The sequence below is a fragment of the Salvia miltiorrhiza genome, chromosome 1 (genome assembly GCF_028751815.1).
Source record: "Salvia miltiorrhiza cultivar Shanhuang (shh) chromosome 1, IMPLAD_Smil_shh, whole genome shotgun sequence".
In the NCBI taxonomy this organism is placed as follows: domain Eukaryota; kingdom Viridiplantae; phylum Streptophyta; class Magnoliopsida; order Lamiales; family Lamiaceae; genus Salvia; species Salvia miltiorrhiza.
The window spans coordinates 66,821,792-66,844,623 of record NC_080387.1 but is presented as its reverse complement, the minus strand read 5'-3'; the positions used below and the strand labels follow the sequence as shown (position 1 = coordinate 66,844,623).

At 37.1% G+C, this 22,832-nt stretch overlaps 5 protein-coding genes and 1 non-coding gene across 25 annotated transcripts; 4 read left to right on the top strand and 2 right to left on the bottom strand.

Moving 5' to 3' along the window:
• The first annotated feature begins 3,083 nt into the window (after window positions 1–3,083).
• On the top strand, window positions 3,084–5,168 carry LOC131005213 (malate dehydrogenase, glyoxysomal-like). The gene is made up of 8 exons (XM_057932052.1): window positions 3,084–3,442; window positions 3,513–4,037; window positions 4,125–4,214; window positions 4,304–4,387; window positions 4,466–4,501; window positions 4,587–4,676; window positions 4,755–4,849; window positions 4,923–5,168. Exons 1-8 carry the CDS (start codon window positions 3,383–3,385, stop codon window positions 4,993–4,995), a joined length of 1,053 nt encoding a protein of 350 aa, XP_057788035.1. The 5' UTR covers window positions 3,084–3,382; the 3' UTR covers window positions 4,996–5,168.
• LOC131005212 (protein TUNICAMYCIN INDUCED 1-like) lies at window positions 5,138–7,051 on the bottom strand. Its single transcript, XM_057932051.1, has 3 exons — window positions 6,822–7,051; window positions 6,227–6,574; window positions 5,138–6,147 (listed from the first exon to the last, which is right to left on the bottom strand). The coding sequence occupies exons 1-3, from the start codon at window positions 6,951–6,953 to the stop codon at window positions 5,323–5,325; spliced, it is 1,305 nt and encodes a 434-aa protein (XP_057788034.1). The 5' UTR covers window positions 6,954–7,051; the 3' UTR covers window positions 5,138–5,322.
• A 244-nt stretch (window positions 7,052–7,295) lies between these two features.
• Window positions 7,296–7,369, bottom strand: TRNAV-AAC (transfer RNA valine (anticodon AAC)). The gene has a single exon. It is a non-coding gene; the product is annotated as a tRNA-Val (tRNA).
• Window positions 7,370–11,633: 4,264 nt separating this feature from the next.
• On the top strand, window positions 11,634–13,278 carry LOC131005211 (transcription factor bHLH19-like). Of its 2 annotated transcripts, none has more exons than XM_057932050.1 (5): window positions 11,634–11,767; window positions 11,870–11,945; window positions 12,087–12,290; window positions 12,407–12,745; window positions 12,880–13,278. In XM_057932050.1, the coding sequence occupies exons 2-5, from the start codon at window positions 11,907–11,909 to the stop codon at window positions 12,946–12,948; spliced, it is 651 nt and encodes a 216-aa protein (XP_057788033.1). In that variant the 5' UTR covers window positions 11,634–11,767; window positions 11,870–11,906; the 3' UTR covers window positions 12,949–13,278. The 2 variants fall into 2 exon arrangements, with proteins under 2 accessions (XP_057788033.1, XP_057788032.1); XM_057932049.1 differs by having other exon boundaries at window positions 12,081–12,290.
• Window positions 13,279–13,597: 319 nt separating this feature from the next.
• On the top strand, window positions 13,598–16,017 carry LOC131005209 (uncharacterized). Of its 19 annotated transcripts, none has more exons than XR_009095220.1 (6): window positions 13,598–13,889; window positions 14,005–14,100; window positions 14,321–14,367; window positions 14,483–14,628; window positions 14,767–15,038; window positions 15,570–16,017. XR_009095220.1 is itself a non-coding variant. In XM_057932046.1 (5 exons), exons 1-5 carry the CDS (start codon window positions 13,856–13,858, stop codon window positions 14,921–14,923), a joined length of 534 nt encoding a protein of 177 aa, XP_057788029.1. In that variant the 5' UTR covers window positions 13,598–13,855; the 3' UTR covers window positions 14,924–15,286. The 19 variants fall into 19 exon arrangements, 2 of the variants coding, with proteins under 2 accessions (XP_057788029.1, XP_057788030.1); XR_009095219.1 differs by having other exon boundaries at window positions 14,267–14,367; window positions 14,776–15,038; XR_009095217.1 differs by having other exon boundaries at window positions 14,267–14,367.
• A 1,662-nt stretch (window positions 16,018–17,679) lies between these two features.
• LOC131005208 (transcription factor bHLH25-like) lies at window positions 17,680–19,218 on the top strand. The gene is made up of 4 exons (XM_057932045.1): window positions 17,680–17,930; window positions 18,042–18,398; window positions 18,462–18,794; window positions 18,886–19,218. The coding sequence occupies exons 1-4, from the start codon at window positions 17,895–17,897 to the stop codon at window positions 18,961–18,963; spliced, it is 804 nt and encodes a 267-aa protein (XP_057788028.1). The 5' UTR covers window positions 17,680–17,894; the 3' UTR covers window positions 18,964–19,218.
• The last annotated feature ends 3,614 nt before the right edge of the window (window positions 19,219–22,832 follow it).

Here is a 22,832-nt window from a genome sequence, read left to right as displayed (position 1 = left end):
GGTGTTGATTTCAATTGACAGCAATATTCATCGTTTTAAAGACTACTCTGTTGCCCATTAAGTGTTCGACACTTAAGCAGCCCAGAATAGATCTCAATTGTCTATAAAGAATTTGTTGATGCTATTCAATTGTTTAGTCAATATTGTCAAACAAGCGAATGGCATTGTCAAGTTCTTTAAAATGCTTGACGTTGCGAACGATTAAACGGTGAATTTTGCTGTTAATTGCAATTTTGCATCTTCATCAAAGGCGTACAAACCAGATGCAACGCACTCTCATCAAAAAATCTCTTTTCTTGAGGTATAGAAGGGCTCTTTTTAGATCATATGAAATTGTTTGGAAAACTTTTGGATTTAATACTATTTGAACGTAATGATGTTATGATTTTCACTTATTGCTCATGATTTGCTTCATAGATTAGCTCATGCAAGGGTGGAATGGTGTATCCACGATGATTAACAGCCGTATTTTAACTTCTGTTTGTGCGATGTCAGTAGATTGAAGATATACTGACTATGTTTTGGAAATTATGAAACAATTGGATGTTTGTTCGTCACTTATAATGGGCTCGTGGATAGATATGTACTCTCTCCGTCCCAAACGAAATGTCCTGTTTTCCTATTTGGGCTGTCCCAAACGAAATGTACTGTTTCCTTTTTTGGCAATACACTCTCTCTATACTTAATATTTAAATAATTTCCATCAACCCACTTTATCTACTTTATACACATTTCTTAATCTCCGTGCCGAAAAGAAATAGGACATTTCGTTTGGGACGGAGGGAGTATTAATCCTTCGTTTTCATCCATAATATAAATAATTATCTTTTTTTTAGAGGTATAAATAATTATCTTTAATAAATTTACTTTCTTTGAACTGTCATCCTTTTTTCATTTTTTATTTATAATATAATTAATTATCATTATTAATACTTTTTAGAATCGAATCATTTGTCATTCAGAGTACAGTCAACTACTTTTATTTAAACAATATATTAACTATCATAAAAAATTTCATCTTTTTTCAGCGGAAACAAGCAAGAGGTGAAATAACACAAAAGAGAAAGTATACCTAAAAAAAGAAATTTTGGTAAGCGGTACCTGTTTTGTTTAACCACACCCATAAGAGGGAGTATTTGCGAGGGGATAGATAAAGCAAAATAATTAGTTGATGCCATAGTAGAAAATACCTAAAGCTTTGTATTTATAATAACACGAAGCATGGATTATTTAGTAAAAATAGATTTGTTGAGTGTTGAAAGCTTTTTAGAAGCTTACGGGTGTATTTATTTTAGAGGATTAATCTTGATAGGTAAAGTTTATAAGATTAATCTCTTACTTAGATGAACTCAACAATGTATTGTTGGATGGATTGTGCAAAATGGAAAATTGATGTTGCAAAATACAGTTGCAGTTGGTCAAGGCATGCGTTTGAAATTAATCAAGAGAGGTTCCCGCACAAAGTAAAACATATGAAAAAGTAGGAAGCTGCTTCTCAATATGAAGCCAACTTTTATAATCTTTCATTTTTTTAGATACAAGATACATATTGTATGTTACAAACTTACAGTTGAATTATAATTCAACATTCAATATCCAAATAAAATACTAGTACAACCTAAAAAGATAGAGTTTTTGGTGCTCAATTTTGCTATTTGAGCCACATATTGTTTGGTATAATCCTATCTCAAAAAAGTATTAACTCTATTTTTTATTTTTTAAAATTTAATATTTCAACTTATTTCTAATAAATACACATACTGGCTGTTGAAGAAGAAACCTCCCATTGAAGCAGCAATCCAAGGGAGACACAGAGGTATGTATGCATAAAATCTAGGTTATTGGCTGAAATTTTGTTGATCATTCAAGATGTTTTGTTTGTCATGAACCCGAGTCTCTTCCAACTAAGATACGATCAACGCAGAAATCCTCTTCACTACGCAGCCGATTCTGGCTATTTGGAAGGCGCGAATTGGCCACTTCCCTGAAATGGCAATTCAGAGGGATAAAAGTGGTTCATTCCCCATTCTTGTGGCATCAAATGAAGGCCATGTTGATGTGGTCAAGCTTCTCTTTGAAGACTTGCCCGATCCACCGGAGGTGCTCGACAGGGATGGCTGTAATATCCTGCACCTCGCGGCCAGGCACGGAAGGGCTAATGTAGTGAGTTGTGTTCTTGGTATTACTAAATACCACCCACCTTTGATGTTGGATATGTATTTCATTGTCACTTGTCTTTTTTTTTGGATAAATTATGCAAGTAAATAAAGAAATTTAAAGATGGCACGACGGTGGACTCGAATCCAGGACCTCAAGCTTTGGGCATTAACCACTCACCTATAGCTAGACCAACACACAAATTAAAACTTCAAAGCAGAGTTTCAATGTTATCCATGTTTTGAGTTTCAACATTGAAATGTCGACCAAATTCTTGTTGTGTATCAATTTAGTGATGCATTTTTGGCAGTGCTCTGAGCAAAACATTGCTCACTATACAATCAGGGGCAACGTAGCATCACCAACTTAGTGGTGGTATTCCTCACTTCTTGGAGGCTCCGAACTCAATTAAAATAAATAAACAAGTAATTACAATTTCAAGCTCTTCTTTAATACTCCATCCGTCCCACTTCAATAGGCTCACTTCTTTTGGACACAAAGATTAAGAGGAAAGTGATAATAAAGTGGTGTGGTCCACACCAATTAAGTAGTACAACTTTTTTTTACCTAAAAAGGAAAATGAGTCTATTGGAGTGGGACAGAGGGAGTATATACTATAATACATATAGATACAGAGATTGTAAAGATATTTGAGTTTAGTTGGGATACAGTCGCACACACCACACAAAGCGTAAACAATTAATACGATAAATTGGTAGTGTTAATGATGCTACTTTTGTAAATAGGTATGGACGGTGATGATATGAGTCCTCACAAAATTGAGCGACTGAGGTTTTCAACCTACGATTGTGCAGTAAAATCATGACTAGATAGAGGTGTGAATGAGATTGTACATGGATAACATTTAACTTAATAACTAAAACATAAATAGAAAATTGCTAATGTATTCGAATTTTTCTAGATAAAAAAGAAGTGCCACCCAAAATAATTTAGAATTTTTAATTTTTGACACAGTTTTTGTGCGTTTAGCTTTGTGACAAAGGTCTGACATCAGAAAGGAGGCCTGTTTTCCTATGAAATACAAACAAATGGGAGAAGAAGAGCCAATCAAATACCCAATTTTGAGAGCCACAGACACTGGATACACAGATAAAGCCTCACTGAAAATTCCATTTCCATTCATATTCCGCACCTTAACCTTATAACTTCACACTCTTTCAAACAATATCCCTTTCCATAACTCAAAATAATCTCACCACAAAACATGGAGGCCAACCACCGCATCTCCCGAATTTCGGCTCACCTCCATCCTTCAAATCCACAGGTAATCAATTAAACTAGTAAAAAAGTGGTGTGATTTCGAAGCTCAAGTTTAGCTGTTTATGTTTGCACAGATGGATCCCATGCTAAGGGCGGCGGAGTGCAGGGCCAAAGGCGGCGCCCCCGGCTTCAAAGTGGCCATATTGGGCGCCGCCGGAGGCATCGGGCAGCCCCTCTCCATGCTAATGAAGATGAACCCATTAGTCTCAGTTTTGCACCTATACGACGTCGTCAACGCCCCCGGCGTCACTGCCGATATCAGCCACATGGACACTGGTGCAGTTGTGAGGGGGTTTCTCGGGCAGCCGCAGCTGGAGAGCGCGCTCGAAGGGATGGATCTTGTGATCATACCTGCGGGAGTTCCCAGGAAGCCAGGGATGACTAGAGATGATCTCTTCAACATCAATGCCGGCATTGTTAGGACACTCTGCCAAGGGATTGCCAAGAGCTGTCCTAACGCCGTTGTTAACTTGATCAGCAATCCCGTCAACTCCACCGTGCCCATCGCTGCTGAAGTCTTCAAGAATGCCGGCATATATGACCCAAAGAAGCTCTTGGGAGTCACTATGCTTGATGTTGTTCGAGCCAACACGTTCGTGGTATGTGTTTTTTCATGTCTAAGCTCGATTCTTGAGATTCATTGCCAACCAAATTTTGAATCTATATTTGTACTGAAATTGATCTAGGCTGAAGTTTTGGGACTTGATCCTAGAGAAGTTAGTGTTCCTGTTGTTGGTGGGCATGCAGGAGTCACAATTCTGCCCCTTCTCTCACAGGTAGCATAGAGCTTGTTGTTTCTATCTTATTTTAGTTGCACCTCAACATAGATTTGCTTAGCAAGTTATCTTGAAATCGTTGTCTGTAGGTGAAACCTCCTTGCTCTTTCACACCGGAGGAAACGGAATACTTAACAAAGCGCATTCAAGATGGTGGGACTGAAGTTGTTCAGGTAAAGCTGATTGCTGTGTTTCTTGAATAAGTAGAAGAAAACAAGCTACTCAGATTCTTGATGCAATTATCATTGCAGGCAAAAGCTGGTGCAGGCTCAGCAACTCTGTCAATGGTAATGATTTTGGTTCAATGCTTACCATTCTAAAAGAAGAAGAAGAAGCAGGTAACTAACATCACACATGAGTTAAAATTTGTAGGCATATGCAGCAGTGAAATTTGCAGATGCATGCCTTCGTGGCCTAAGAGGAGATGCGGGCATTGTTGAATGTGCTTTTGTAGCTTCACAGGTACCTCTATCGAGCTTCGGTGAGATCCACTTTCTGAAACATTTTGCTGACATGCGCCTCTCAATGATCGGTTTGCAGGTTACAGACCTCCCGTTCTTTGCAACTAAGGTGCGACTTGGACGTGGAGGAGCTGAAGAGGTGTACCAGCTAGGGCCTCTGAATGAGTATGAGAGGTAAGAGTGTTTGTGACATGAAAGTTACTGTTACTGGCATGGTAAAAACTGATTGCTGGATAAATATGGACAGGGTTGGATTGGAGAAAGCAAAGAAAGAACTGGCAGTAAGCATTCAAAAGGGAGTTTCCTTCATCAAAAAATGATATCCTATGATAATAATAGCATCAAGAATCCCCCTTTTTAAGGCTATTTTTAAGTTTGCTGCCTGATAAAAGTTTTAAGATGTTTCCTTGTGCAGTTTCTTTCTCTGTGTTATCAGTAAATTTTATCTGTGTTATAATACAATAGAAGTGAATGAGACAACTATATTCGCTTATACGAATTCATGAACCACATCACTCATGGCTTTTTGGTGTATGGTGTATGGTGTAACTATATTGGCTATACTACATATAAAAGGAACAAAAATGTCTACAATATCTTACACTTTCCTCATCCTCCTCCATTACATCAAGATCCTCCACAATAGTTCACAACATAAATGGATTTGGAGGCTGGTGGACTATAGGCATCTTCGACATAGTAATGTTGCCCAAGAGCGCGCTCTGCGCCACAGAATCCTCTGCTATCAAAGGATTAACCTGCACCACCCTCTCCGGGACAATCCTGTTCCCATCAACCTTGGCCAGCACCTCAAAGTGCATCCTCACAGTCGAAGGCTTCGTCCTCCATTCAGGGATGCCAGCCACATCGCCCTCTTTCAGCCTCTTCTCGACTTCAAAACCTATCTTCACAAAAGTCTGAGCAGACACATCCGCCTTCAACAGCTTGAAAGACCCCTCCTTGTTCGCTCTGGGACCCAGCAGAGACGATAACAGTGCCTCAAAACCAAGCAAGTTGGAGTTTGAGCCGTTGATGGACACAACGGGCCACAGTGTGCTAAAATGGTCGGGTGCAAGAAGGGCCGTGGCGTCTCCTTGGAGATCAAGGGCAGATATGGCATCACTTCCCACGTCTCTCTTCTTTGAAGCAGAGGACAGCTCCACCAGGCCAGGCGCAAGGCGCTTGAGCTTGAGGCGGTTGCTGGAAGAGGGTGATGATGGGGCAGGGGATGTGAGCGATGTGGGGCCAACTATACGAAGGGAAAGGAGAGGACCATCTTCTTGGGAGCGTGCAGCATCTTGGAAGCGCTCTGCCAAAGATATGAGGCCTGTGGCAAAACCGTTGTTTGTAACATTCAGTGGAAGTGGAAGCTCAACCGGATGGCGCAGGCTAACTGATCTAGCCCCCTTAACTGTAACAACAGCACCATCTGCTAGGATCACCTTCTTAAGCACACCAGCATCCACGTCGTGCTGCACGAACATCAAACAAAATCAGCAACCAACTAAAGATAAAAAGGAGAAATATTCAACAAAACTCAATTTCTATTACAGGCAACGATATCCTCATGTCCTTGGCATCCTGAATCCACAGTTCCATCGGACCTGCCAACTGGAACGGCGCAAGCACGGGCATCTGATCATCAACCTTTCGTCTCTCCAACAGCACATTTTCCTCTCCCGGCCTAGCCGAATTTTCCATTTGGAAAATGGGTAAATCTACGTACTCCCATCTGTTGACATCCTCCAAGAGCTTCAAGGGAAGAACTTTATTCTCAATCTCCACGTCGAATTCATATGCTACTGATCTCCCCACCAGAGCATCCCTCAAATCGAATCCGGATATCTTAAAATCATCAGCTTGGAGCCCTAATCCCTTCACAATCGCTTCTTTCAAATCCTATTATGAACAACCATAAAGCTCGATCAATTTGATTTTATCAAAAGAGAACCCTAGATTGAATAAGAAACTCGTAATTCATGTCAATTCATCAACCAAACACATCCTAAGACAGCTCGCAGAAACGTAGAAACACACAAAAGACACCCTATGAAAAAATCACATGCTAAAAAGTGTTTATGCAGCAACAACAACATCAAAAGTGAAATGAAAAGGTCTTGGAAAAGTAAATGGAATTAGAACTTACGGAAATAGCTTTTGGATAGGGAGGATTGGAATCTGGGGCGGCAACCAAAGCGGACGATTTAGAAATTTGAGTTCCGACCAGAAGCAAACAGAAGGCGGCAGCGATGACCGGAGATGGCCGCTCTGAATCCATTGATGGGTGAGGAAAGAAGGGAGATTCTGAGCAGAAAATCAAGGAGCTGTTGATTACAAATTTCTGTATTTGATTTGTTCAGGAGAAAAATGAAATCTAGTTTGCAACGTTTTAAACTGGCCCATTAACCGGGGCCATGGGGCAAACTGGATGACGTGGATGTGGTCAGCCAATAGGAATTGAGAGAGTGATAAAAGGAGTAATATGATTGGCTGAGTTTGTTACGTTTAACGTGGTCGTTTCTTTGGCGCGGGAAATTGGTCGCTCGCTTCAATTTGGGCTGATGTGAGAAATACGACGTCGTATTGGAAGTTGCAACGAAAAGTAAATTAAAAATTTAAATGGCTTCGCCCGGACTCGAACCGGAGACCTTCAGTGTGTTAGACTGACGTGATAACCAACTACACCACGAAACCATATGTTTGTTAGTATCCCCTAAAATTTATATAAACTCATATTTTAAAACCAATTTGGTCTACACTTGCAAGTTGCAATTCGGTATGGAACACCGTAATGCTCAAATTTGGTTCATTTATTATCGAGTCAAATCACAAACTTTGTTTACCAAATATTTTGAGGCTCATGAGGCTAATCGAACTTTTTAAATATATATTCAAAATATTAATTTTCTTTTGAAAAAAAATTATGTCATTCACAGTAACATAATATATTACTCCCTTCGTCCCACTTATATTGAGACAATTTTTTTTTAGCGTTCCACCTATCTTGAAATATTTTATTATTTGGCATTTTTTTTTCTATTATTCACTTTTTCATTTTTTCACCACCTACCATACTTGACACACAAAATATCAATTTCTTAAATTTCATGCCCAAAATTTTTGTCTTAGGATAATCGGGACGGGGGGAGTAATTTTTTTCTTCGAACAATTAGAATTATTTAGATACTTAATACAATTATGACTAATTATAATATATGTAAATATAAATTGTACATGATAATAATTTATATTTTCAAATTAAATCAGTTAACGAACTTATTCATGAGCTAACGAGACCAAATACTATCAAGCTTAGGCTTGATTTATTTGTTTATAAAATTTTACTAAACGAGCATGAACAAGCTATTTTTGAATCGAGCTTCGAATAATTTGCAAAGAATTTGATTTGTTTACAAGTTTTTGAGCTTATATAAAAGTTTTCCTAAAAACTCAAAACAACTATGTTCATCACTTCATTTTTCGTCTTCATTTTGAATGACCCACATTGTACGTCATAAAAAATAGTCATAAAGCCCGTTCATTTATATCAAACATCAAGTATATTGAAAAAGATCGTAGAACAAGAGTTCCAACTCATTGTATATGATGTCATAGCATACAGTCGTATCTGATTCTTTCACCGTTGCAGCGGCGAACGAAAACTCTCTCCAAATTGGAAGAATTACATAACCTTCCTCAAATATAAGAGAAAGAAGATGACCTTTGAGCATGTGCTGCTACTTACGATATAAATTCGTTTTATTTTTGGAGACGATACATCAAGCCATGAACACTATCGGAGCATATCTCATTTTGCGAATAAAAAACTTTTCAATTCGACTTTTTGCATTGCGCTTGTTTTACAAGTTTAATTTATTTTTGAAATTTTAATTCAATTTATTTCGTTATATTCTTATCTTCTTTATTTATATTTCACATTGTAATTCCAATATATGTATAGTTTCTTAGAAGTTCCTTGTGTTTTTCTTTATGTCTTTTGACTACAATTGAACCTTTTAATTAAGCGCGTAATACAAGGATGATGGTAGGGTTCAAATATAGGGAAAATTGCACCTAAATACACAAATTTTGCCAAAAATCCAAATTTAACGCAAACTTAGGATTTTACATTTTAATACACCAATTTAAGAAGTTGTTCAATTTTGACACATTTTTCAATTCCGGCGACCGGCATTCTGACGTGGACGCCGGAATGCCAATGTCGCAGCCACGTCACACACCCACTCTCTCTCACTCTCTGCACGTCACCTCCTCCCTCCCCCTCCCCAGAACCACGTCGCACCACCGCCGCCGAGCCCAGCCTCCCGCCGTCAGCCACTTCCCCCTCCCCAGAACCGCGTCGCACCACCGCCGTCGAGCCCCATAGCCACAAACCCTCCCTCCCGCCGTCAGCCACTTCCCCCTCCCCAGAACCGCGGCGCACCCGCCACCTCCACCAACCAAACCAACCGGATTTCCCACAACCACCGTTTTCCTTCACCTCCACCATAAGCACCAAAAATGCCATATCCACCGTCACCAAATCTCCACCACCATCGTTTTTTTTTGTTTGCACAGATTTGCAGATCTAAGGTTTGTGCTTGGCCGTGAGCAGCGGCGGCGGCGTGACTCAGGATCGAGGGAGTACAGGCACGGAGGCAGCGAGGATCTGCTGTTGATGTCGGAGGTCAGAGAGAGCGGAGTCGATTTTGGGCTGCGGGTGGTGGGGGAAGTGGCGGCGGGTGCGACACGGTTCTGGGGAGGGGGAGGGTCCGACGGGGGGAGGGAGGGTTTGCGGCTGAGGCCCTGTGGGGCTCGACGGCGGCAGTGCGACGCGGTTCTGGGGAGGGGGAAGTGGCTGACGGCGGGAGGCTGGGCTCGGCGGCGGCGGCGGTGCGATGCGGTTCTGGGGAGGGGGAGGGTCCGACGGGGGGATGGGGAGGGGGGAAGGTGACGTGTATAGAGAGAGAGAGAGAGTGGGGTGTGAGAGAGAGAGAGTGGAGTGTATGTGTGTGTGACGTGGTGATGATGTGGCATTCCAGCGTCCACGTCAGAATGCCGGTCGTCGGAATTGAAAAATGTGTCAAAATTGAACAACTTCTTAAATTGGTGTATTAAAATATAAAATCCTAAGTTTGCGTTAAATTTGGATTTTTGGCAAAGTTTGTGTATTTAGGTGCAATTTTCCCTCAAATATATAATAATATTGTAAAACCGAGACTTAATTAATAATTTCAGTATATTAGTACTCTTCCTCCTTCCCACGAATCATGACACGTATTCTTTTTTGAACCGTCCCACGAATCTTGATACATTTCTAAATAAGGTAATAATTATTACATTCACTCTCCTACTTTATCACTTTTATTACCTTCTCTCTCCTACTTTATCACTTTATTAACTACACACTTAAAATACTAATCTACAATTCCTTAATTCCCGTGCCAAAACCAAACGTGTCAAGATTCGTGGGACGAATGAAGTATTACATTACCTCTATATGCTTATAAAACCTAATAAAATATTTGTAAATAAGATTATCTATCGAAGAATTTCCACTTCAAAATGTGCATATTGAAAATCTATTGCTCTTTTTTTCATTTCATTATAATTCTAACGTGTAAAAATATTTAATAATTGTTACAAACGACAAAGTTAGGAGTTCAAAAAAATGAAACATAATCCTCGTAAAGAGAAATATATATATATAGTTCGAAATATTCTTACCGTTGACTCGGTTGATTTTAGTGCAACCACCCCAGTCTCACAAATTAAGATAAACCATTGAATATGTTTATACTACTTTACATGTTACTTAACGATGTGGATTTTGTGTGACGTTATGTTTCTTATATATAATATATTGATTACGAAAGCATGACCTTTCATATTCCGATTATATAATATATGGTCACTATAAGAAACCAAATTTAACAATGGAAAAAATTATCGCCATCAAAATCTCGGCCTTAATGACGAAAAAAATTGCTATCATCAAAGACTTAACCTTTGTACTTTGTTCTGGATGCTTTGTATTCATTGATTCATATTAATTGTATTCATATATATTGTGAATTCCTATTCTTTATATTGATCTTCGTATTATTTATTCATATATTGTGATTTTTTATTCTTCTATTCTATTTATTGATCATTGTATTGATATATATTTTCTTTGTATTCATATATTGCGACTTTCTGTGCTTGATTTTCTTGTTAATTTGATTGGATCACCATGAACAAATTGGTACTTTTTTAGATATTGTAGAAAAGAAAATTAAATAAATAAAATATTTAAAAAAGGATTTATAAGGTTGAAAAATAAAATAAAAAACAAAAATAAAAAATTAATGACGAAAATTTTCATTGTTAGAAAAACTTTCAATGTAGTAAACCTGACACCGATTTTCCCTATTTTAACGACTGATCTATCGATTTAATGATAAAATTTTGATTTGTAACAGCACGTTCTAATGTGACGAGGAGTACATACTATTCGTATATTAATATATATAAAAGTGCAGATTTATGTAAAAGTGGTCGGTATCGCTCAATCAATAGATCAATATAGATGCAGTACATACACATACATGCATTTAAAGAATTTGGGTAGCTATAGATTAAAAAAAATTATTATTAGAAACTAGTTCGAACTTTAGTGCCACGTTATCCAATAAACCATCTAGAACACTTCACATTTGCTTATACATTATACACTTCACCCTAACTAAAGATTAGAAACTTCGAATATAAACAATAGAAGTCAGTCCCAATTCATTGTATCAAATGTTAATTTAATGTTTAATTTTCCATAACATGTTTCAAAAGCAGCCCACTGAAATGTCACTATAATATTAGGTAATATTCAAGTCAACACCTGAGATTCATGATGAATATATTTTTACCTTAAAAATTTGTCGAAGGAGACTTTGTCAATAAAGTAAGCAGCATCAAATCCGTTTGTTGGCCTTATAAATCCATGCTAATCAAGAAACTTGGAACTTAATTCCGTGACACAAAAACGTATATACTGCTAGCGTTGTTCTTCATTCTCAGATACATACATGCATGGTTCGGTTATTAATTAGCTAGGTACACTATACATATATGATATATTTATATTAATTAATATATATACACACACACTGCAGCACAAATCTCATATATATATATATTCTGAATCCATGCATGCAGATGCAGGTAATTTCATATATCTATTAATTCTTGGTTAATGGAGATCTCAGCAGGCTTCAATAGCTCAGCTGATTTGGTAATACTACTTAATTTCTGCGTCCACTACTCTCTCTCTCTCTCTCACACACACACACACGTTAAATATATCCGATGAAACAACTCGTGAATTTATATATATAAAGTTAAACTAAAGTTAATTGTGTTAATTCAGCTGCAGCAATATTGGAGTTGGGGAGTAGATGGGGATTGTGATCAGGAGGAGAGTAGGCCTTTGAAGCAGCTCAGAGCTTCCCCATTTGGGAACACAAATTGTACACTACTCAATTCATCAATAGACCGTAATTTAGCTGAGAGAAATAGGAGAGAGAAGTTAACCCGCAGATTTGCAGCACTGTCTACTCTACTCCCTGCATTGAAAAAGGCATGTTACTACTAATTTCGTTGCCTTTCCTTCATCATGCATATATATAATTAAGTCTTATCCATGATCTAGAGTTAATTAATTAATTATTTTATAAATCATTCTGTCTATTACAGAGGAACAAGGCTTCCATTCTTGAAGAGGCTATCAGTTACATTTTACAACTCCAAAAAAAAGTGGAAACTCTTGAGAAGAAAATTACCATCAAGAGCTGCGACGACGTCGCATCGTGTTCAAATCAGAGCTTATTATCTGTAGATACTGAGTCATTGGCACTGCCACTAATTAAGGCAAAAACCTGTAACTGTGAGGTGCTGTTCAGTATTGACTGTGAGAGAAGAAAAGGGGTGTTGGAAAATATTGTTGGTATAATTGATAATCTCCATTTATCAATTGTTAGCTGCAGTGTTGTGCATTTTGGAGATTCTGAACTCAACATCACAATCATTGCCGAGGTATACATATACTATTATTTATTTTGTTACGTATTTGGCTTGTTTTTAATTCAATATTTCTCTAGCTAGCTTCCATTCAAAAGTATTCATTTCTGATCAAACATATATATGTACTTGTTTAATTAATCTTGCAGATGGGGAAAGAGTACTGTATGAGCATCAAGGAAGTTGTGAACAATTTACATGTTGCTCTCAAAATATAATCATAATGAGCATCAAGGAAGTCGTGAAGAAGCCCAATACATTAGAGAATAGATAATCATACAAGGCCCATTATTAGAAGATTGAATATTTTTAGGGAGTTTTACTGTAAAATTTATAATTTTATATTGAGGGTTGAAAATTCAATTCGCACCCATCCAGCAAAGTTACTTGATGGAGTATTTGTACACTAATTTGTACTACTATTGTTTTGAGGGAGGATTGGGATAAGCTAGAAAATTAATAGTAAATAATAGCCTTTTTTGTCAAAATAAAAATAATAGCCTATGAGTTCCAAATTAAATAAATTAAGAAACTACACTGCAAGAAAAGTCTCTATTCGCTACGAAAATTAACGATTACGTTTTCAATGTTATCGATGCACACGTCAACGATGTTATATCACAGATTTTTATTTATTTATATTTTTTAAAATTTTGCATCATTAGCGTGTCATTGATAAAGAATGTATTTTTTTTATTATGTCGTTAAATATCCTTTTCATTGTTGAGTAGTTAATAGTTATCGAACACAACATATATTTTTAATATATTTATTAAATTAAATTGTCATCGTTAAAACATCGTAAAATATAATTTAATTTTTTAATTAAATTTATTAAATAATAAATTTTAAATAGTAAATGTTTGGAACGGAGATGTACTAATCAAGCCATAACTGCTTTTTCTCCAACATCAGAACTCTAGTTTTATCAACGCAAAACAGAACCTCCGCCCCCACCCGGAGCCACGCCGTCGAACCCCGCTTCTTCTCCCCGCCGTCATTCCAGAACCGCCGCCCCGCTCCGAGCCACGCCGTCGATCTCCATAATCTTCTTTCCGCCGTCGATCTCCGCAATCTTCTCCTTGCCGTCGATGCGAAACCGCCGCCTGGTCCAGAACCGCCCATATGCCGTCAATCCCGCGCCGCCGCTCACCATGGAGTCAGTTGTCTCTCTCTCTCCCCCTCCTCTCTCTCCACTTAGGATTCAAGCTCAAGTTACTCTCTACTTAGGATTCAAGCTCAAGTTATAATACTTGCATTATATGTATCTGCAGTGGAACTAGCCTACAATAGCAATTGGATCAGCATTTGGAAACTATCTGAGCTTCATCCGTTCCGGATTCTATGGGGGAAGAACACGCTGAGCACTGGTTTGGAACTTCTTCTGCTTCTTGCATTCTCACACATTAATTTCAAGTAAATGTGCCAACTCTCAAATAAGATTTGATTTATGTAATTAGATTGAGTCCCGTTGACAGATCTTGCTTTATCCTCCTTGATTTATGCTGATAGAAATAAAAAAATGTGTTTTGGTAGCTAGTGAAGAACTATTATTGGAGGGATTGTTGCTAACTATTCTTGCAACTATAGGAAATGGCTCATGTTTTCAGCTTGTAGGAGTGCCAGATTATCACTTGGTAAATTGTGTCGAAAAATGTAGTGTAAATACAGTATATTGGTAATTTCAGATGTGGCTTCATTAAAATGTAAATTGTGTCGAACTATTGTTGGTTGTTTTGTTTGTTTTTTTAGCTAGCAAACTTTTCCAAGGATGCATCAAATGGTTTGGGGGATTTTGAAGAAACATCTAATGATGATATCAAGTCTTTCTTCGACTCATCCTCTCCTCTGAAGGATGTTGCAGAAATCAAAAGAAAAACTGAAGAATTCATTTTCAGGCAAGTAAGTTATTTAAATCACAGAAAAAGGGTAACTGTGTCTAAATACACTCACTTTTACTTAATTCTAATTTTGTATATAAACTAAAGATTCTCACTTCAAGTACATAAACTTTCAATTGTACTGATTTTTTACAGTGTTGTCAGTTGCCCCCAAATCAAATCAATGCTAAACTGGACGCGTGAAATGTCCACGTGGCCACATGAACTATTAAACGATGTGTTGGATGTCTACGACACTTCAACTATCTACATCACTTCAGCTAGTCACGATGACATTAGTTATTGGCATTGACAACACTGTTGGAATGAATGCGTGTGCAGAGGAACCTACCAGCCATTTTGCAGATCTCTTCCAAATAATCAATTGCTCGAATGTTTAGAAGTTACTAATGAATCCAATATGACAGGTTCATTTCATCACCACTCCTATTCCTGTCTATATTGTATTTTCTGCTCAAGTTTCTGACTTCCTGTATTGATAGTAGAGACGCATCCTATGACATAGGCAATGCTCAAGGATATTGCTGTTTCTTTACATAAACATATGTTCTCTTGATGTTAATGCTCAATTTGCTCGAAGTAATTTTAGGGCTCGCTTGGTAAGGCATGATATATTTGATTGAGATGTCTTTTGATATAATAACTGTGTTTTGTACTACTACTACCTGGAAGTTGGTATGCAAAATCACACAAATCTGAATTATATTTTTGGGTTTTTTCTTATAAAGGATTGTGTGTATTTTGTGCCAAACAAGATATTAGAGTGTCATAAGTATATTATATATCTTAATCACGCGTACCACACAAGCCCTCTGATTAACCGTGTGATCATTGTTTCTATCAGTAACAGCCATGCGGTATGATCATCACTGTTTTTAGTGAAGTCTTTGTGCTCGTCTTGTGACTTGATCGATCAACATTGAGACTCTGTTTTTCAGGCAACGAGCAGTGGCACTTTGCTGAAACTTCCCTTCACCACGATATTCGAGTATCTTCAGGTTGTTACTCTCGCATGAAAATCGAGAGAATCAGAGTTACTCTAATTGGGGAAGGGGAGAAATGAGTTCCAAGTGGAGTTAACAAATCACTTATTAATTCCAGCTTGAACTCACAACGCCAGTTGTGAGATAGAAACAGCTGACAACAGCAAATGATGAACACTTTTTCTTCTCATTTTTCCTTTACAGCATTAGCTCAATGAGTCTTTCACTTATGAAGAGCGATCGAATGAATAAATATTTTGCTAACTATTGTTATGCAAGAAAATAATCTAGTTCTTTTTTCATTTTATTTTGGCTTCTCTGCAAAGGTAGTTACCAGTTATATGTATGAGAGCTATTTACATTGTCGGTGCAATAATATTCGAATATGATGTCAGGAGATAAACTAGTTTGTTGTTGATTTATTTATATTATGTATATTCCTATTTTATGATGCTTCCCATATGTACGATGCGTCCAAGATTTCGGGTAAATGAATCTCTTGAGTTGGATACAAGGTTGGGTTCAAACTTGCAGTCTAGACTCATTAGACGTATAATTCCCAACTAAAAAAAAGCTACACATAATCATTTTATACGTATTGTACATTAAAAAGTTGTTCGTGGATAAGTGATAATATCTGGTACCTAAATTAATTTGATCTCCAATCACACATTTCTTTGTATTCATTCCATAAAGTAATATAATTATCAGATCAGATCGAATAATCTACATGTTAAAGAATTAATTGTGCAGATCGAATATAATTATTAATTGAATATTGCCAGTTGCTTGCGCTTGTTGATGTTTCGGTCTGTCTATTCGATTTGTTCCTAATTAGATACTATATGATTTCCCTTTCCCATACGTGCGAAGATACAATTGCTATAATACATACGTTTTGCTCTATATATAAGAAAATATATACGCATAATATATTATTTCAAAGCAAAACCAAATTATCAAAGTAATCAGCACAAATATTGATAATCAATTAATCCCTAGTATATGAGAATTAGGAATTAACTTTGACCACTGATCAGCTCATGATGAAAAAAAATTAAAGCATGATTCTATAATATATATATATATATATAGAAGCACTATATTTTTAATCATTTTGATTATACTGTAAGGATGCGTTTACTTTGATGGATAAATTTATCATGAGAAAATAATGGATAATAAAAAAATTATGCCTTTAAATGCATTTTTTCTTTTCTCATATTTTATACAAAAGAAAAGTTCATCATTTTTCCTTACTTATTTTCACTTCAAGGATGGATAACATAAATTTTTTATTATCCATCATTTTCTCATGATAAATTTATCTATCAAAGTAAACGTAACCTAATGCTTATTTTACACAATACGTTTTACGTATTAGAATAATGCTTCTTTTTATGACAATCATAAATCATGATATGATTAATGATTCATATTATAGTTCAAACTATGAAATATTTTACATATATTAGCTTGTTCTTTTAGGAGTATTTACTTTGAGTGATAGGATAGATTGATAAAATAATAATCCTAACTAATAGATCATTTACTTTGATGAATTAATTAATTTTGAACTTGTTTGATATGTGTGATCAATTTATCTTTTCACCTCTCATATATATTACTATCTATTGCTGTCACATACGGACTAATTAAAGTTGTCACTTTGTTAAAAAAAAATCCAGCCATATTTTATTTTTAAATCAAGAAATTAGATGTTGAAACATATGCCCAATGACCCATCAAGATTTCGGTATCCACTTTTGGTGGAAGATCAGTTTCCAGCCGCGCCTCTTCAAATTTCAAAGAATATAAAATATTCTTTATTAATCGTTGCAAGAAACCTTTACTTCTTTAGTTTGCTGTTGCTTTACACCCTGCCTATTGAAGCTAAGATAGTATTAATTAATACACATATTAATTTATTCAGGTGCACATATATAATACTAAGAAAACATTCACGTTTAGTGGTGCAGTGACATCATGAGCAAGTTCCATGGATAGACTTTGCAATAAAAATAGTTAAATTATACAACTACAATTTTCTTGGACCATTGATGATCATTTTTGTCAAACTTTTCTCTTATTAATATTGCAAAAACAAGATAATTAAGTAACTGAAATTAATTCCACGAGGGGAAAATAGTGCAGCGGCTTATGCTTCAAGGAATACCATAAATCCAAATTGAATTTATCTAAGAACTTGTACACAATAATCTGATGTTTACAATATGATTTGATGCAGGGATTTTTTTGATATACAACTAGACTTGGATAATGGAGATTTCAGGCTTCAGAAATTTAGCTGATTTGGTAAGACTTTTTTTGCAAGTACATGTAATAACTGCTCAATATTTAGAAATTCTAATTACAGCTTATATTTACTAGCTAATTAACTATAGTTAATCGTCTCAAAAATTGCAGGTTAATCAACATGTGAACGATCCTTTACCTGTAGATTTCCAGTCTTCATTTTATGAAGGTTTGAGTCACAACTTTGAGCAAGCATGTGAATATGATGACAGGCCATTAATGAAGCAGTTCAGGACGAGTTCACACATGCCTGCAACCACTCTTCAGTTTGACGTTATTCCAACTTGTGATGGAGTAGTTTGGATGAACCCCAAAGATGAAGCGTTGGTCGCGTCTAAGCCAATCCCTTTCCACCAGCATCACAGTCACAACAAGCTTGCCGACCATTCTTTAGCAGAGAGAAAGAGGAGAGAGAAGATCGGCAAGAGGTTTGCAGCCTTGTCTGCTCTAGTCCCTGGACTCAAGAAGGTATGTGTCACTAATTTAATTAATCTAATTATATATTTCAATCAATAATATATATACACACAGATGGACAAGGCTTCTATTCTGGAAGATGCGATTGAGTACATGAAGCTGCTGGAGGAGAAAGTAAAGGGGCTCGAGGAGAAAGCTAGGAAGAGAAGCATGGAATCAGTGGTGTTCACCATCAACAAAGACGACGAAGACGAAGATGACTTCCCCCTAATTAGGGCAAGATTCTATGATAAAGAGATGCTCATAAGTATTCACTGTAAGAGAGGGAGAGGGGTGTTTGAGAAAATTGTTGGTGAAATTGAGAATCTGCAATTTTCTATTGTTAACAGCAGCCTCATGACTTATGGAGATTCTTCTCTCAGCATAACACTAATAGCTCTAGCCCAGGTACTACAATATCATACATACATATACGTACATGCATGTGTTTGTGTTTTACCATACATATATGGATTAATTCTTGTTTAATTTCCTGCAGAAAAATGACGAAGAAGACAGCATGAGCATGGAGCAGCTTGTCAGGAATTTACGAGGTCTTCTCAAAATAATCTTGTGAAATAATAGTACTCCATATGCCTTGAATTTGTGGGAGCCATAATAATATATATACATATTTAGGTTAGGCCTATTTTGTTTTCCTTTTCAAAGACCACAAATTATATTGGTTGGGTGAGGGGTGTTATTCATAATCTTCGCTTTGCTTTAGTATATATATGTTTAATTAGCAGATTTTCTTTTTAAAGGGCTGTATGTTAGGACTTATATAGGCATGTGTTTTATATCGATATATATGTGTGCACTTTTTCTTGAAGTTTGTTTTGTTTGCCCCAATTTTGTCCATGGATTTATAATACGACAAGAAATTGCAGCTCTAACGACCGTAATTTCAGTCGTTGTTCCCCGGAAAACAGTCGCTAAACTCCTTAACGACCGAAATAATGACCATTTCTGATGGTCGCCGTTTGCGTCGTCGTTTAGGAGCTCAACGACCATTTTTTTAAAATTTAACGACCGAAATTCGATCTTTAAACATTTGGTTTGGTCGGGTAATTACGACATTCCCGAAAAGTTAACGACCGAATAAACGGTCGTTAGATAACGACTGAACTGTACGGTCATTGATACTTAACGACCGTTTCACAAGACGATCGTTAGCTAACGACCGTTTATTCGGTCATTAATTTATTGAGGGTGTCCGATATTCTTGAAATATCAACGACTGTTTTTTCGATCGTTATTATATTTTATTTTTTAAATTTTTTTATTTTTATCCTGTTTTTCATAACAATATAACAACGGTAGATGATATATAAGAAATTAAACGATATCAATAGCACCTAAATTTTAAAATGTATAAAAATAACAAAATACGTCTACAAGTTTAGAAATCCATATTAAAAGTATTCAAAGTATATGTTTAGTAGTGTCTAAACAAAACGAATAATCAGATATTCGGATAAAACGCATCGGAGGCATCAGAGGAGGAAGGTCGATATATATTTATGTAATGTAATAATTTTACTAACTGTTTTATAATTGTATTAATTACTTAATTATTATCATGATGTCTAGCCTGTTCAACCTTATTTGTATATATACTACAATGGTCTCAAGTTTGAGCTGTATTTGATCATTTGTTCAGCATAAATATGTACGTGTTCAAATAGGGTACGGTAGGTAGCCAATTGAGCTGAGCATAAAGGTATATGTGTTCAAATAGGGTAGGGCTAGCTATGTGGCCCATATTATAAGAATCACGAATTGTAAAAATATGATGAATTTTAGGGGTTATTGCCCCTAAATACACAAACTATGACTAAATTCTAGTTTATAACACCAACTTTAGATTTTGCCCCATAATACATAAACTTTCAAAAGTTTCTGGAATTTCCCATGCCCAAAGTATGGATATTCGAAAATTACCCCATTATAAAATTTATTGCACTTTGACCCCTAAAAATTTTGATTTTAGACAAAAAGACAATTTATACCTAAATTATGTTTAAAATTGGGCTTAAATGGTATATCGGCTGGAAACTTTCCTCGTGCCCGATAGGTTACTTCGGTAAACTGGGTCTGGACTGTGAGACAACGCCACGTACTTTTAAGCAAAAAACAGTTTAAAAGATCCTTGTTTAAAATGGTATCAGAGCCAGGTTTTTATAGAGGAATTATATTATTTTTAATTTATTTTATAATTAACCTATGTGGGAGGAGACTCCATTAGAAAATATGGATCCGGACGAATGTCCGAGATGTATTGTGTACAGGAAATCTCTTCAAGATTTGGAGAGAGAAACTACTCGTCTTATAGACGATCTCAACTGGAATAATCGAGCCCTCGTGACGAATATTAGGCGAGGAGAAGATGCAGAAATTATTCGTGATATCATCACGGGTATCCAATCATACCATGAGACTCTCATGGGAATCGTCGGGATCAGAACGGCGATTGAACAAACCAGAGACAAGGCCCATCAGTCGCACGATTGATGGAACCAAAAGACAAGGCGAGTGTAGCCTTTCCAGGCTACCAAAAGATCGAACCAAGCTCTTCCGACAACGTCAATTTACGGGAGATCCAAAAGACGGTGGAATATTATGGCGTCAAGCTGTACGATCTACCGATGGAGCTGAGCAGAATATCACTCAAACAAGAGGAAATATTAACCCTCTTGCGTGATATCCAGAAAAGGATGAAGGAAATCGAAAGGCGAAAACCATGTTCCGGGAAAATTCGGAAGCAATGGTCCAACGACCCGACGAATTCCCCTATATTTGATGCAGCACCCAAGGAGTTGCAGCCGAAGGATATAATCCGAATCATGAAAGGCAAATATCATGAATAGCCTTGACAGAATCGGATTAGAAGATCTACAGGAGTTAGCAGAATCTTTTGCTAACCTCAATATGGTTGATCTAAAGATGAACCAAGGAGATGAGATGCCCAAACCCGAGCCTCAAGAAGAAAGTTCGTCAAAAAAGGGTGGAGCTTCAGACGATGCAAGCCACTACCAACGAACCAAGAGACGCAGGCCACAGATGCGGGATACTCCTGTAGGGAAGGCCACACTTGAACCAATCCATCCATATGGATTGATTCTCAACCTCGACGAAGCCAGTTTCAAAGATTGGGAGGATCTCATCGACGAATGGGCTTCAGCATTGAATATCGTAGTCACCACCATTGAGTACGATAAAAAGGAATTTGCCAAAATCTTCGAAGCAAGTCTGGCAGGAATGGCAAAACAATACTGGGATAAAATCGAAATCTCAGCAAGGGAAGAACTGTTTAATAGCACAAAACCTTATGAAATCATTAAGGAGGCTACTAAACAGATAAAAATCCATTTCTTGGGAATGGGTTTTTTCGAGGGATCTGCAGAGGAGAAACGCAAGAAATATCATCAGGCACTCTACAATCTAAGATTAGTGGTGCTAGAGCCAAAAGCTCTTGATGAATTTCTACGTCTTTATACCCTATATGTTCATATGGGGGTAGTTGATGATCAAACCGCCAAGGACCTCTTTTTCACAAAGTTCCCAAGTCCATGGAGGGAGATGCTCATCAACGAATACGTGTCACCAGGAGAATATCCACTTGATAGTGCATCAAGAAGGATGTCATATGTTCACAAGAAGCTGTCCGAATGGTGCCAGAAGGCGGCGGACCTAAGAAATCTCAAGAGATTGAGGAAGCTCAACAAGAAATCTCCATTGATGTGCGACAATATTGATCTTCCAACAGAGATCGGTGCTGAGTTGCTATATCAAAGAAGGAGCAGAAAGAAACATAGGTACCAACCCTATGAAAGAAAGTCCAGAAGGAACTCTTGGAAGCCAAGAACTATGTGGACCAGACAGAAGGCACGCTCTTACAAGTCAGGCCAACGGAGCGGACCATCAAGAAACCGATTCTCAAATCAAAAGAGAATCCCGGCGAGAAAAACTTTCAGGCGCACCCAGACCAAAGCAAATGAAAGTTTCAGAGATTGCAACTGCTGGACGTGCGGAGCAAAGGGGCATATTTCAACTAATTGCCCAGACAACGAGAAAAGGGAGATGAGAAGATTCGAATCCACACCGGATATCGAAGACGCTATTTTCTACCAAAAATTGATACCCGTGTATCAGTTTGAAGATATATCCTCTGATGAGAGTATATATGAGCAAGAAGAGATCTTTAGTTCTGAGGATTCGGAAATGACCGATGGATCAACCGGAAACGAGTCAGACTAAAGAGGAGCACGAGGTCCACCACACACAGAAGGAGGATCAGAATGGTTTTTCCAGTCATTTTCTGATTCCACAAAAGGAAGTGGTGAAGCAGCTCGTGAAAAAACTCAAGAAGGAAACCGAAGAGGTTCAAACCTACCAAGGGTTTTCTAATGGAAGATTGAATCGAGTTCTTAATAGCTTGATTCC

Coding starts and splice junctions, on each gene's coding strand:
- LOC131005213 (XM_057932052.1), top strand. CDS start 3,383: ATGGAGGCCAACCACCGCATCTCCCGAATTTCGGCTCACCTCCATCCT. Junction 4,502..4,586: donor GCTCAGCAACTCTGTCAATG/GTAATGATTTTG, acceptor TAAAATTTGTAG/GCATATGCAGCAGTGAAATT. Junction 4,850..4,922: donor CCTCTGAATGAGTATGAGAG/GTAAGAGTGTTT, acceptor AAATATGGACAG/GGTTGGATTGGAGAAAGCAA.
- LOC131005212 (XM_057932051.1), bottom strand. CDS start 6,953: ATGGATTCAGAGCGGCCATCTCCGGTCATCGCTGCCGCCTTCTGTTTG. Junction 6,575..6,821: donor CCTATCCAAAAGCTATTTCC/GTAAGTTCTAAT, acceptor TGTTCATAATAG/GATTTGAAAGAAGCGATTGT. Junction 6,148..6,226: donor ACATGAGGATATCGTTGCCT/GTAATAGAAATT, acceptor ATGTTCGTGCAG/CACGACGTGGATGCTGGTGT.
- LOC131005211 (XM_057932049.1), top strand. CDS start 11,907: ATGGAGATCTCAGCAGGCTTCAATAGCTCAGCTGATTTG. Junction 12,291..12,406: donor TACTCCCTGCATTGAAAAAG/GCATGTTACTAC, acceptor TGTCTATTACAG/AGGAACAAGGCTTCCATTCT. Junction 12,746..12,879: donor ACATCACAATCATTGCCGAG/GTATACATATAC, acceptor TTAATCTTGCAG/ATGGGGAAAGAGTACTGTAT.
- LOC131005209 (XM_057932046.1), top strand. CDS start 13,856: ATGCCGTCAATCCCGCGCCGCCGCTCACCATGGA. Junction 14,368..14,482: donor GAGTGCCAGATTATCACTTG/GTAAATTGTGTC, acceptor TTGTTTTTTTAG/CTAGCAAACTTTTCCAAGGA. Junction 14,629..14,766: donor ACTGAAGAATTCATTTTCAG/GCAAGTAAGTTA, acceptor GATTTTTTACAG/TGTTGTCAGTTGCCCCCAAA.
- LOC131005208 (XM_057932045.1), top strand. CDS start 17,895: ATGGAGATTTCAGGCTTCAGAAATTTAGCTGATTTG. Junction 18,399..18,461: donor TAGTCCCTGGACTCAAGAAG/GTATGTGTCACT, acceptor ATATACACACAG/ATGGACAAGGCTTCTATTCT. Junction 18,795..18,885: donor CACTAATAGCTCTAGCCCAG/GTACTACAATAT, acceptor AATTTCCTGCAG/AAAAATGACGAAGAAGACAG.